The sequence below is a fragment of the Hibiscus syriacus genome, unplaced genomic scaffold, assembly GCF_006381635.1.
Source record: "Hibiscus syriacus cultivar Baekdansim isolate YM2019G1 unplaced genomic scaffold, ASM638163v2 tig00110430_pilon, whole genome shotgun sequence".
Classification (NCBI taxonomy): domain Eukaryota; kingdom Viridiplantae; phylum Streptophyta; class Magnoliopsida; order Malvales; family Malvaceae; genus Hibiscus; species Hibiscus syriacus.
Genome location: NW_024062734.1, coordinates 1515185 through 1529682, shown reverse-complemented (window position 1 = coordinate 1529682; position 14498 = coordinate 1515185). Strand labels below are relative to the sequence as shown.

The following is a 14498-nucleotide window of genomic DNA, read 5'->3' as shown; positions in this document are numbered from 1 at the left end:
AAGTCTTCTCATTAAATGAGGTATTCTAAAATACCTTTTTTATATCAAACAATGCAAAAGAATTTCATTTATGAAAATCTAACAAAAAACTATTTCTTTATATTTACCAATATTTTGTATAATCAATAAATTTGGATAGAGTACTATAAATATTCATTATGATTGTGATCTTTTTTATTAAGATTATTTCATTTATAATGTTAATATTTGAATCTTAGACGTTATTTAAACAAAATTACATTTTGCCAGTAAAAATGTGTTCAAGACTTGGTGTTAGTTTGATGTTTTTAAATTGTTAACACAAGTAGGGGTGAGTATTCATTTGTGTTAAAGCAAGTGATTTTTTTTAATTGATCAAGTTGGCCAGCATTAACAGATTTAGAAATATAAAATTGGTATTTCAAAATTTTAATATTTTTTTTTAAAAAAAATGAGTATGGATTTTTTTATGTTTTTTTTTCATTTCCTTTAATACAATGAACTAAATTTAGTAATTTTTTAGTAAAAATATTAGATATGTAATTGCTTCCCGGAGACTACATGCATATGTCAATGTTAATGAATCTTATTTTTATCATTCAAATTTTATTTGATTTATTTTCAAGTAAAGTTTAAAAAGTATATGTTAAATCGAATATATTTATTGAAGTTAAATTAAAAGATTAAATTAATAAATCGAGATACATAATTTTAAATAAATAAATAACTGACGAGACTTAGAATTCCACTTAAAAAATTTCCCATTAATCATATTATCACTATTTTTTAGTTATCATGAGAAATGCTTTACTTCAACAAATTATTTTTCTAATAGTCTGGGGTTATAAAAGGTAATATTTATTTAAAAAAAATTTAGTCATTAACAACGCATTCATAACTTACAAATGTAACTATTCAAACCTAAATCTTTTAAGAAAAAATATTCTTTTTTATCACCTTACAAAATTCAATAAGTTCTCAACAAATTAATTTAGAAAACGATGAGAAAGTGGAATATATATTGTAATTTGTGATCAAATAACATGGACCAATTTTGACTTAAACGTGGTCCTCTAGTCTCTATGACGGAGGAAGATAACATTAATATTATTACATTTTATGTGTCACTGGCTTTCTAGACCTTGTGGTTGTGTTGTGCTTAGGCACCATACTATTCCAAGGTTCGAAGGCTGGTAATTCTGTATACAAAGAAATAAAAAGAAAATATATAACCTTCAAATGAGGTATTTTAAAATACCTCTTTTATTTTGCGTAATGCAAATATTTTATTTGCCAAAATGACCTTAAACTAATTTAGATTTATAAAAGACTCCTAAGTATTTTATTTAAAATTAAGAGATTAAAATAAAATTTAAATCATTACATTAACGTGTCACGTTATTAAACCATTGACATTCAACTTTTTATTGACCAAAATTTAATAAAACAATAACGTAAGTAACCAAAACTTAAAATTTTAAATTTAATGAGCAAAAGTGAATAATATATAATAGGTAATTGATCATTCTAATAGTTTACCGTAAAATGTTAAAGATGTTAGGGTAATGTACACAAATGATCTTCCGATTATAAGACGTTGCTTTCTTAAGTCTCATGATTATTAAAAATTATAAAATAGTCCCCGATGTTGCTTTGTTGAGTTACTTGACTATTAAAAGTTATAAAATGATCCTTCGACTATTAAAAGTTACAAAATGGTCCTCATACTATTGAAACTTATAAAATGGTCCTCCAACTATTCACATGTTCCGAACTCATCATTTTTCGTTAAAAAATAGGCAACTGTCTGAGATGACATTAACATGTTGGCTGAGATATGATAAAATATGATCCAAGAATTGTTTTAGTTGTATTTCATGGATCAAATCTCTATTTACATTATGTCGTTGAATCAATGCTTGAAAGCAATGATTGTGCTAGTGTACATTATTAAAATATGATTTTATTATATCTCAGTTAATATGTTAACTTCTAGTTCAGATAGACGTTAATTTTTTAACAGAAAATTATGATTTTGAAAATGTGAATAATTGAGAGTTTATTTTGTAATTTTTAATAGTTAAGGGACTCAAAAAAATAACATCCTATACTCGGGGACCATTTGTATACTTTATCCAAGATATTGTTGTTTCCGGTGTTGGGTTGGGGCCATTTTTTATTATTATTTTAAAGGCTATTGGATCTTTCCCATAGAGAAATCTAAATGTGTCGGAAATAATGATAAAAAGATGAAGTAGATACACAATTTCACCGACACTTCCCTTGTTTTCGGTGGCTAAGTGCTTGGTGGCTCAAGTTTAGTCTGACAAGGTTCGAGTGCCGGTAGGCTAAAGAAATCAATACAGAAAATCATCATCATCATTCAACTATGTAAACGAGGTATTTTAAAATACCTTTTTCTTTTACATGTTGGGTTAGTACTTGATCCTTAGGGTATGTTTAGTTCACGGAATGTAAGATTACTAGGAAATATGATTACTTAGAATGTTGTATTTTGTGTTTGGTTGGTTTAGCAAGAATGTAAGATTACCGTGTTTGGTTAAAGTAATAAAAGATTATTGAAATGTATATTTGACCAAATTGTCCTTATTATATATTTATTTTTTTAACTAGTTGGAAAATATTTATATATTTTCTTTAAAAAATTTAAATTCATAAAATTTATATAATTTTTTTACAAAATTGCAAATATAAAAAGGTTTAATGAAAGGGTAAAATTTTATAAAATTTTAACCCCTGAACATTATATAAAATTTTAATTATAAACTTTTTTTTTTGTAAATTTAAAATAGTTTAAGGATAAATTTATAATTTAACCTTCATAGAATTTTTATTATTCAATGACAGAATAAAGATATTTTTGAAAAAAAAAATTAAGGGCATTTTAGTCCAAAACGCCGATAATCCAACAATACCTAAGGAAAGAGAAGTGATGACATCATGGTAATATACCCCAAAAATCTACTATTGTAATGTAAGATTACCGGGAACGTGGATTCCATTCCCATGGGAATCTCACATTCCCCCAACCAAACACACCCTTAGGGTGCGTTTGATTCACGAAATATAATATTACTAGTGGGAATGTAAGATTACCAGGGAATAGAATTACTGGGAATGTTGTATTTTGTGTTTGGTTGGTTTAGCAGGAATGTAAGATTACCATGTTCGGTTAAAGAAATAAAAGATTATTGGAATGTATATTTTACCAAATTGTCCTTATTATATATATATATATTTTTAACAAGTTGGAAAATATTTATATATTTTCTTTAAAAAATTTAAATTCATAAAATTTATATATTTTTTTTACAAAATTGAAAATATAAAAAGATTTAATGAAAGGGTGAAATTTTATTTTAACCCCTGAACTTCATATAAAATTTTAATTATAGATTTTTTTTTGTAAATTTAAAATAGTTTAAGGATAAATTTGTAATTCAATATTCGTAGAATTTTTATTATTCAATGACAGAAAAAGAATATTTTTTGAAAAAAAATTAAGGGTATTTTAGTCCAAAACGCCAGTAATCTAACAATACCTAAGGAAATGGAGGTAATGACATTCTGAGTAATATACGACAAAAAATCCACTATTAATAATCTTACATTACCGGGAATGAGATTTCATACTAACCAAACGGGGGAATGTGGATTTCATTCCCATGGGACACATTCCCCCAATCAAACTCCCCCTTATTGGCACAAGAGAATGGAGAAAAATATTTTACATTGTCTTCCCTAATATATATTCTCAGTGATGGTAGCAACCCATCATTGTTTTCACCTTACCATTCCAATTTATAATATCCATCTGAAAATAACTTTTGGTAGCGCATACAAGTGGTTATGTCATGCTTTTTCAAAAAGAAAAAAAAAGTAATGATTTTCAAACATTCATATATTAATGTAGTCTATAAATTTAAAATATAATTAGTACAACTTTTATCAACAAAAATTATTATTAATCATTATAATTTTGTTGGGATGATTCACGACGTTAACGTAATAAACTGTGTTGTTATTATGGTAGTGTATATGAAAATTGAAACGATGAAATATATAGGGGTTTAAATAATTTTTTCAAAAAGATTGAAATGATAGATTTTTTTTATAAAAAGTTTGAAGAACTATTTAATCTTTATATAAAATAGAGTGTTATTCTCCTTAGATGTCATATGTTTTAGTAGTTGTGTCTATAGGGTGTATGCACGTTATCAATGGCTAATAAATGTTCTAAATAAATATTACTTTATAATCACATCAGACTACTTTGAATGATGAGATTTCCAAGGATGGTAAAGCTAGCAAACAAGCACAACCATTTATATTCCAGGATCCCACATCCACGTTAGATAACAAATTATCAATAAAAAAGTACATACTTTTTAAATTGTACGATAATTTAAAATTTTAAGAAAGAGATCATCCCGTTAACACTCTCGATCCATCTCTGATATGATTATGGCTTTGAATTACCTAACCTCCCAAAAATATGATTCGAATAATCATGCCCACAGCTCCCGAAAGAGCATGCAATCATCGACAATGGATATGTCGATATGGATGATGATAAAAAAAACCAGTTTGAGGACATGAACTTGATAGTAGCTGAGCTCGGAAGACGAAAAATGGAAAATAAAAATAGCAAATAAGGTTATTGCAATGTTAATATGGTGCCTAGTTTTGATTTTTTGATCGAAGAAGATAACCGGCATACTTCCAACCCGTAAAATCATCACATACAAAGATCTTTATGCTTAATATTTGATATTGATTTTTAACTGATGTAATTTTTACTATAATTTAGTTACAAAATAATAACAAGAACAAATATTTTTAACATCATAATTTTGTTCACATGATAAAAATATTTCAAATTAGTTTCAAGTAAATTATTTTATTTTACAATTTAACTCAATTCGATTTGATCAAAGTATTTTGGGTATGGGCAATTCCACACGTATGTTAGTGGAATCTAAATGAGTTGGGAAATGATAAAGATGTAAAATTGGCAAAATGGGTTACTGGCTCTTCTCTTGTCCTCAATGGTTGGGTGCGCTGCACCACTATCCTTGACAAGGTTTGAGAGTTGGTATTCAAATAAAACCAGATAAATGGATTTGCTTTCATATAACAACAACAACAACAACGAAACCCTATTCCCATATGCAATGGGGTAAGGAGGAGGTAGGGTAGTAGGTTGTCCACCAACGCCAGGTTGAGAGCAGCTTCCGTGGAAGACCTCCGGCCAGTCAAAAAATTAATAATAAGATAAAATGTAATGCATGCTTAAATAAATAAATAAAATACGTAGTTGAACAATCTTCATATGCAGTCCTCATATGCACGTCTGTAATGTGAAGTAATCCCTGCAAATAAACCCCTGCATAAAAATATCTCTCTATTTTAAATGACGATATATTATAGCGACATCAGAAACTATAAGTCTATAATGATCGTACTATAATTCAGACAAGACTAAAATAAATAAGGATAAATTATATGTTTAATATCTAAATTATTATTTTTTGTGATTTAGTTTTTTATATTTAGATTTTTGTTTTTTAAAATCATATTTAATGTTATTTTTTTGTTTCGTTTTGGTATCTTGGAATTGTTGTATGTTACACTTTTATTTGGGTAAATTACATTATTCACCACTCAACTATCTTTTAACTCCTATTTTGATTATCTAAGTTTAATTTTTTTAATTTAATTACTTAGCTTTCAAATTACTCATAGTTTAATTACTCTAATTTTCAAAATTATTTTCTTATTTTAATTATATATTAATAAAATTAGACTGTTGATGAAATTTAAATCTTGATATTTATGGAACTGCATAGATCCCATTCACCCTAGCAGAGACAGTTGATTTTTTTTTTTCAAAAAGAAAAAGGTATGGGATAAGGCATGGGTATGATGCTGGTTTCTAGTACAAACAGGAGGTTTCTGAAGCCCCGAGAAACTTCGATGTATATATTTTTTTGTTCCGAGAGAAACTTTGATATTGATATACGTACTCTTGACAATACAATAAAGGCTAGTTCCCAGATTAAAGCAGCTTCCTCGTTCCTGTTGGCTCACTGTCACAAGTAAAATACGAGTAAGAGACAGTCGTATCTTTAAAAAATTTATTTTTTATATATATTTTAAGAACTTTTTATTAATTATCTTATTTAATATTTCTCAAAATTTTATAATTTTACGCCTTTACGATTTAACATATCTTTTTAAGTTTACGCCCAATATAAATTCATTCGTCCATCTCTTTATAGAAATGAACAATGAAACCATTAAATAACAAAATGTTAACCGGGGTAATATTAGTAACATTAATATATCTCCATCTACACATAATATTTCCCTGTCGGGTGAGATGATAACGGAGGGTCAAGTCAAGAAAGGAAGGTCATCAAAAACAATGATCTGAAGTCGTTGAAGCGTTTAAAGTCAAGTGCACCAGTTTCCAAGAAGTACAAAGAGAAACAATTTCCTTGCTTTTTTTCAATGAAGAAAAGCTTTTAATTGGTGAACAAGCCATCTGCCCCAGACATGTCTCCTTTTCTACAGGCAGACAACTTCGAAATTATTTCAAACATATATATATATACACCCCTCCATCCTCTTCAAAACAATATCCCTTCCTCACAGACAACACTTGGTCACATTAAGCAAGCACTGATGGCCGCTTCATCAAGAGTCTGCCCCAATGGCCTCAAAGTTACTATCACCGTGACTTTGATCATTACAATATTTCTGATGCCATCAGGTAATAAAGTTCAAAAACTATTTGGGGTTATTTACTTTCAGCTAATTTTGTTTTATTTTGACTCATATTCCAATGTGTAGCTTAGGTTTTGCAGTGAACTCAGGTGGGTTGCAGCAGAGTGAAACGGTGTTGGGGTCAAAGCCTCCCAGTTGTGTGAACAAGTGCTTGAGTTGCAGGCCTTGCATGGCTACTCTTGTCATTCCTACACACAAATGGAAGAAAAACTTCGAAAAAGTAACGTATCGTGGCGATGAAGATGAAAGCTATTATCTCCTGGCGTGGAAATGCAAATGTGGGGATGCGCTCTTTCAACCTTGATCGTATCACCATCCACAATGCACAGACCTTTCAAGTTAAATATATACTACAACATAATCCCTTGATATATATATATAGGACTGCTATTGTATATACTAGGATAATCTTATGTTCTTTTAATTGCCATTTGAGAGCGAGGGAAGATAATGGTGGTTATGGTAATTTTCAGTTTGCTAAGAATGAGAAAACTTTAGTTTAAATGTAGAATCTATCTGATCATTGTAGAGTAGTACGTTCCTGGCGTGTTCTTACTTCTGAAAACAAACTTCATGCAAATCTGTAGCGAGAAAAGACTGATCTCTACGTCTCGGCTCTTTCTTTTCGTTCAAAGTGGGCGGAAAGTACGTCGTGCTTACCCTAACATAGACTGCTTAAGTGACGGTTTGCATTGCATGTCAGTAGAGTTGATTAGTTAACATAGACGGAAATCTATCAAACCAGACATGAACAAAGTCTTCAGTTTGTTCTCTATTGTCACTCTTCCGTACAAGTACAAGGGGTTTGAGCCCTTCGGAGTTTTCTCAAGATGTGTCATGACTCATTTGAATGTAATCCAACATTATTTCCATTTTATTATAATCTTTTGACATGATCACGGTAATCCATCATCAGTTAAATCTATTATCAGACAGTCGTATTTAGAGACGGAGTTAGAATTAAATATTGTCAGGTGACGAAATATCGGACTATTTTAAAAAATATAAAAACTTATTAGGTATTTAAACTCAAAATTCAGCACTAACCAAACGATTGTAGTGATTAAGGGATTATCGTTATCCTTGAGGTATCGAGTTTGAGCACTGCATATGTACAAGTATGAGCGTTCATTGTTAAATAGTTGAGAGCCTTTATACATATATTACCTTGTATTCACCATAGTTTTATATAAAAAAATTCAAAATTCACAAGATAATACCTAATTTGTTTAATATTTAAACTTACAATGACCTAAATTATTATTAGACTAGAAATTTTACGAACACGAGATTATCCTTCTTTAATTCGGTATTTATTTGATTAAATATCTAACAAGTTCTTACATTTTTAATTTAAATATTTATTTTTACATTAACCAAAATACTATTAGATCAAAATTATATCAAATATATAAATTTTAACAAAAAAATAAAATAAAATCAAAACCTCAATAAACTCCCCTGGCCCTATTACTCATCTGTCAACCCAACAATAATCATCAATCACTTTACTGCCTGGTATCATAGAAATATATACCTGTCAAACAAAACTGAATAGGAGAATATTCGATCTCAGCCCATTATTAATCTCTTTCTCTCTTTCCTTCAAATCACCACAGTCAACTATGGTAAAACCATAACCATTAATACAATTTTAACTTGAGATATTGGATCAATACAAATAGGAGCGGAACCATAAATTTATTAAGACAGGGTTAAAATATGTTTTTATTTTTCATAAATATAAATTTTTTTAATTGAAGGGAGTCGGGTAAATTTTTTTATTTTTAAAATATATATTTTCAATATTAATTAATACTTTAAAAAAATTTTGACAATAACCAACACTCTTCTTAACCTCTATGAAGTTTCGGCTATAAATATAAATTAAAACAACACACATCAGATAGAATTAAAAAGACGTGAGTTGTTACCGACGCATATAAAAACTCCATAAAGAAAACTGAGGCTATGTTTGATAAACTATTAAAAAAATTAATTTATTGAAATTTAAATTTGAATAATTTATTTTTTAATATGTTTGATAAAAAAATGTGAAAACCCGAATTTTATCTACAAACAATAGCATTAAATTTCTAGGCCCAATTTAAGATTCGAAAAATGAAAATGTAAATATGGGAAGCCCGCTACTATAAAATGGCTACTTTTATCGGTTTACGCGTGATTTGGTGAAATAGAAACCACGAATGGAAATGCTCACCATTTTCTCTGCTTCACGCCACCATAATTTCTTCACTTATTCCATTTCCAGAACTTTGAATTCCGATTCACTTCAAGCTTCGATCTTCCCCCCGAAATTCCATCCCCTCCGTCACTCACTCCCCTTCCGCCTTCGTCCCAATTCCACAACGCGCGGCCCACGTTGTATCTCAGCCGCCCCCCGTCCACCTTCTCCGCCTGACTCGGACCCCCCAGGTTTCCACCAGTTTCGCATTTCTTTTTGAAAAAAAATTGGTAACTATATTCATGCGTTTGGACTGGGATTAATTTGTTGTTGTGAATAATTCTGGAAAGTTTTGGACTTTGGATATTTTCCGCTCATATTTTGTCTTTTTTGGCAAGTTAATGCAATAGGAGTGTGTTAAAGACCCTTATACTTTCCTCTGCAAGTAACTAGTTGAATTTTCCTGTATGTTGTTTTCTTATTGCATTTGAAGTCAAGATTCCATTGAAACAGCTTTGAAGGCAGCCAGTTGCGGTGTTCTTATGGTCCATCTTTCCATGGAACAGGGCTAGTGGGAAAGTTATATAGATTTAAGGATCGTGCACGGATCTTCTTTTCTGTTCTTTTCTGGTTGTCTTTGTTCTTCTGGTACTCTGCATGGGATGGAAGGAATCCCGGTAAACCTACTAAAGGATCTCGATTTAGAAGATAATCTAGTTATATATTTGATTCTGTATATACATATGTGAGATAGATTAGTACTCGCTACACATGAAGAAAATTCATATATAGATAAAACAACTTCTACTTTGTTTTCTATGTTATTCTAGGGAAACATTTTCATGTAATGTTGTAGTGAATCAATTTCAAGATTATTTCTTTTACCTTCTAAAATGAAGATAAAAGTGATACTTGAAGTAGAGAGTAAGCTGACAGGAACTACGACAGAGTGTTTATTTAGTTATAAATGGATAATGTTAACAATTGTAATGTAATTTATCTTTTAAAAATTTAACCAATCGGTAATGATCATTGATATAGTTTATCCTTAAAACTTATAATACATCGCCATACTCTTCTATTACATCACCGAGTAGATTAGGATTGATTAGTATTGGTGCCAATGATGGATCGAGGGAAAAGCGTTCGGGTGCACTTGTCTGTTTTTAAATTTTCATATATGTTAGAAACTTTCTTATATTTTTTTTTATTGATGGTCTATTTTCGTCTTTTAAATTTCGTCTTTTATTGATAAACCCTAAACCCTAACATAAAATCATGCATTTGGTGGGTTATTTATCAAGGTCATGAATGAGGGCGTTTCATGAAACGGGTTTTGGTTCTCTCTATGATAGTAAAGATGAATAATCTGTTTTTGCAGTGATTTTTGTATTTTAAAGCCTCAAATGATTGTAATATTCCTTTTTGGACAATCTGTTCCACAGATTAATAGATATTTGGAGTTATGGAAGTGAAAATTTGAGGTGGATGCATGATGTTCACAAAATATATACAATGGACCGCGTGTTAAAATAAAAATGCCACCTGACAGCAAAGAGTGAGCTTTCGTGTTCAAGTTTTGATTGTTACAACTTAGAATCACCTATCCGGAGATGAAAGCAAAGCCGTATAACATAAATAAAAATTAGCCGACTCTATTCCCATATGTAATGGGGTAAAGGGGAGGTAGGGTAGTAGGCTGCCTCCAACGTCAGGTTGAGAGCAGCTTCCGTGGAAGACCTCCGTTATGAATTGCTCTCAGTGAGACTTGATCCCACGACCACAAGGTTAAAAGCCTTGTGCTCTACCAAAATATTGTTTTTCTTAAAAAAAATCAGATTCAATTTAAAATATCATTTTTGGGTTTAAGCATATGCGTCTATAGAATATATTTACACTATTATTATTAAAAAATTATAAACAAATATAATATTTTTTACAATCACTCTAAACTATTAAAAAAACATACATCTCCACAATTCTACCTTGTTTATTTTCCCACAATTTGGGCTTTAATGTTGTGTAAAATGAAATTTGAATTAATTAAATATGTTCGAATGGAGTGAAAATAATATACGTTAAAATATTTTAGTATGATAAACTTGCTTTGGTATTCTATTTGTTTAAGGTTGTCAAATTTATCATTTAACTTTTATTTTTTATAAATCTTTGAAAGATTTTTTTTAAAAGTTCTTGGAAAAAATAATGTAAAATTTTCTTGAATTATTGAGGATTTTTTCCAAATTTTGCCGAGGGATTTATTTGTATAATAGAAATTTGTTATTCACTTTATTCAAACGTATTCAACTTGATTCGAATAAAAAAAATCAAATAACTCAATTCAATCGTATCAAAATTTGAAATTTTATTGATCTTTTCTAATCAAAACTTTAATCCTAAATCTTAAAAAGACTGAAATAATAAATTAAGAAAAAGTTATCAAATTCAAGAGCTAATGTATATTGAGCCTTCGTAATCAACCTGGATTTTTGACACTGTAACACTACATAACTAAAGGGGAAGAGACTAAACACAATAGATTGCAGAAAAAGAAAACAAAAAAGTCAATAAACTGACACATGCTTGATAAATTAGCGGTCCAGATTCTTCTGAGATGATTATCATCTCACATGATATCTGTTACATGATTTTTCTTAGAGGGCAAGTAACTGGGATCCCAGCAAAACGATTCCTTGAGAGAAAAGTGCTGCTGCTCTGGAAAAAAGAACAAGGGCTGCTGTCTTGCAACTTGCATGGAAAGATAAAGAGGTTTTGAAATTAATAGGGTTCGAGAGTGGACAATTATTACACGAGTGGTTGGTTGGATGTCATCTTCATCCGGTATACTTCTGGCCACAGTGAAAACGTAATGTAACCAAGCTTATAACGACCGACATACAACCTTTAAGGCAACTGAATCGATGAACCGGAACCAAAACTGCACAATTTTATGCTTCCATCGACACATGTTCAAGTATCTAACTATAACAATGGCTTGAATCACCTTGGACCTGATAGTCTAATGTCTGACAACCATGCATCACTATTGTAATCTGTAGTTCCTGATGTTGTACCCTCGTCACTGCTCCATTTAAAAATGCCTGGGACCGAAGAGATTGGTGGTTGGGGTAAATGACAGAGACTTGGAGCATTTGAACTACTTTAGTCATCGGTGGTCTTAAAGGGAAATCTTCTTGTATGCACCATACTGCAACTTTTATAGCAGAAACAAAGCTTTCATCGTTTTCATCGATATCTAGCATAGGATCAAGGACTTCTTTCAGATTTCCTTCTTTCAACATCTTCAAGGCAAAAGAAGGTAAATGAGCTTTCTCGGGAATTTCTTCCGGATCATAACTCTTCCTACCCCCGATTATCTCGAACAAGACCATACCATAGCTGTATACGTCACTCTTCTCTGATATAGGGTTGTTGGTAATCCATTCGGGTGCAAGGTATCCCCTTGTACCTCTCAGTGTTGTATATACCAGGCTTTCTTCACGGCTAATAAGCTTAGCCAAGCCGAAATCTGAAACTTTGGCATTGAAATTATCATCAAGAAGAACGTTTTCAGGTTTTATATCACAATGCACAATCTTGAATTCGCATTCCTCATGAAGATAAGCCAATCCCTTTGCAGTACCCAGTGCAATATTGAATCTTGTATTCCAATCCAAAATGCTACTTTCTTCATTATTCTTGAATATCCATTTATCTAGAGATTTTTTGCCCATGAACTCGTAAACAAGAAGACGGTGATCACCCTCAGAGCAGAAGCCTTTGAGCGTGACAAGGTGCACATGATGGATGCTTCCAATGATTCTAACTTCAACCCTAAACTCCTTTTTCCCTTGTCCAATGCTCTCCAATTTTTTAACAGCCAATTGGGTACCATCCGGCATCTCACCTTGGTAGACCGAACCAAATCCGCCTTGGCCAACCCTTTTAGAGAAGTTTTTAGTTGCCTTACAAAGTTCACGATAAGTATAACGAACAGGCATCCCCGGAAAACACTCCAGTAAATTGTCATCCTCCAACTTCTCTTCAGCAGATTCCGGAAATCTCTTCTTTTTACGGTAGTAATAGAATCCCACAAAAAGAAGACCAGCAATAACTAGAACCGTTGCTGTTGCTATTATCACAACAAATATAAAATGCCCACCATTAGCAGGACTTTTCCAGCCATTCTCATTCCTCGAGACCTTAACAAATGAAACAAAACCTCTAGAATGCTGCTCAGCATGCTTCAGACTTCCAACTCGGTCAAACAAATAGCAATTCCCGGTACTGTTTTAAAAGAAAAGTGCACTGCAAGAGCAGTTTCCCAAGCAAGCTTTCTTGCAAGTATCTATACTGGAGCTCATATTGGGTTTGACAAACTTAAGTACAGAATAATCAAGCTTCCGACCAACGTAGAGTAGATCTGCCGAATCACAAGTAGAGAATATTGGTGAGCTGCAGCCTTTTGGAGTGGTGAGAGGTTTTGGACATTGGCACAATGTGTCAAAATAGCACACCATTATCGGGGAACAAGTAACAGGAATGTTGCAGGGGTTTTGTGGTATCTTTTTTGCCTCAGCAATTGCTTTACCTTTCTGGCTTAGATTATAGAACATTACTGCTCCATCTGCTCCTAATCTGGCAGCCCATGTGACATTCATATCAGAATTCTGAGAGAAGTTAAACTGACATATCAACTTTTTATTCTGAGAGTTGGAAACTAAAACTGCAGCAGAATACTCCTTTCCGGTGAAATTCTTATAGGTTTCCTGCATTTCGCCCGACAAAGACCAATAAGTTTGTGGAGTCTGGAATCCTGTGTACAAGACCAAATCCCCAGATCGAAATTCAAGATAATCGCTCATATTATTTGCGGGAAAACTTTTTAGTCTCATTCCAACCACAAACTCCTGGCCGGATAAAAGTGTATCACTGGGGTAGCTAAAACTTTGCCAAATCATTATTCTATCAGCCCCATGAAGCACCAAGTTACCCGAATCTAGCAATTCCAGGGATGTAGCGTTTTCTCCGGTAGTGTTTGTGGCCCAAGCAACCCCATCTCCTCTTTCCAAGTATACATTTCCATTATTGTCAAACACAAACTTATCGGTTTTGCCAACCGACAAGTCTATATTGGCAGTCCGAATAATTTGGCAGCTATGAATATGACCGATAACCAAGAGATATCCTTGAATATCCGGGGAAGTATAGAAGGCAAGACAAAATAATTTACTTTTAGAAAAGAGGAACTTACCATCATGTTTCTCCCATTGCATCTGAGATGCTTGAAATCCTGGATATAACTGGCCAACAAGTTGATCCGCAGCAATACAGATTTTGAAGGCAAAAATTAGATTTAAAAAAAAGGTTCTAACTTCGAACAAACCCATAATTCCTGTAAATACAAGTTGCTCAGCATCAAATTTGCTATGTAGTATTCAAAACACAATGCTAAAATTATAAAAAGTCAATGCTTTGCTCAAGCTAAAGCTAATCTGAAAACAACAACAAGAATTTGAAGAGC

At 31.6% G+C, this 14498-nt stretch overlaps 1 protein-coding gene and 1 pseudogene across 3 annotated transcripts; one reads left to right on the top strand and one right to left on the bottom strand.

The window, feature by feature from the left end:
- Nucleotides 1-8946: 8946 nt before the first annotated feature.
- LOC120125441 lies at nucleotides 8947-9692 on the top strand. Of its 3 annotated transcripts, none has more exons than XM_039143873.1 (2): nucleotides 8947-9225; nucleotides 9488-9692. In XM_039143873.1, the coding sequence occupies exons 1-2, from the start codon at nucleotides 8997-8999 to the stop codon at nucleotides 9544-9546; spliced, it is 288 nt and encodes a 95-aa protein (XP_038999804.1). In that variant the 5' UTR covers nucleotides 8947-8996; the 3' UTR covers nucleotides 9547-9692. The 3 variants fall into 3 exon arrangements, with proteins under 3 accessions (XP_038999804.1, XP_038999803.1, XP_038999802.1); XM_039143872.1 differs by having other exon boundaries at nucleotides 9473-9692; XM_039143871.1 differs by having other exon boundaries at nucleotides 8950-9225; nucleotides 9541-9692.
- Nucleotides 9693-11541: 1849 nt separating this feature from the next.
- Nucleotides 11542-14498, bottom strand: LOC120125440 (annotated as a pseudogene).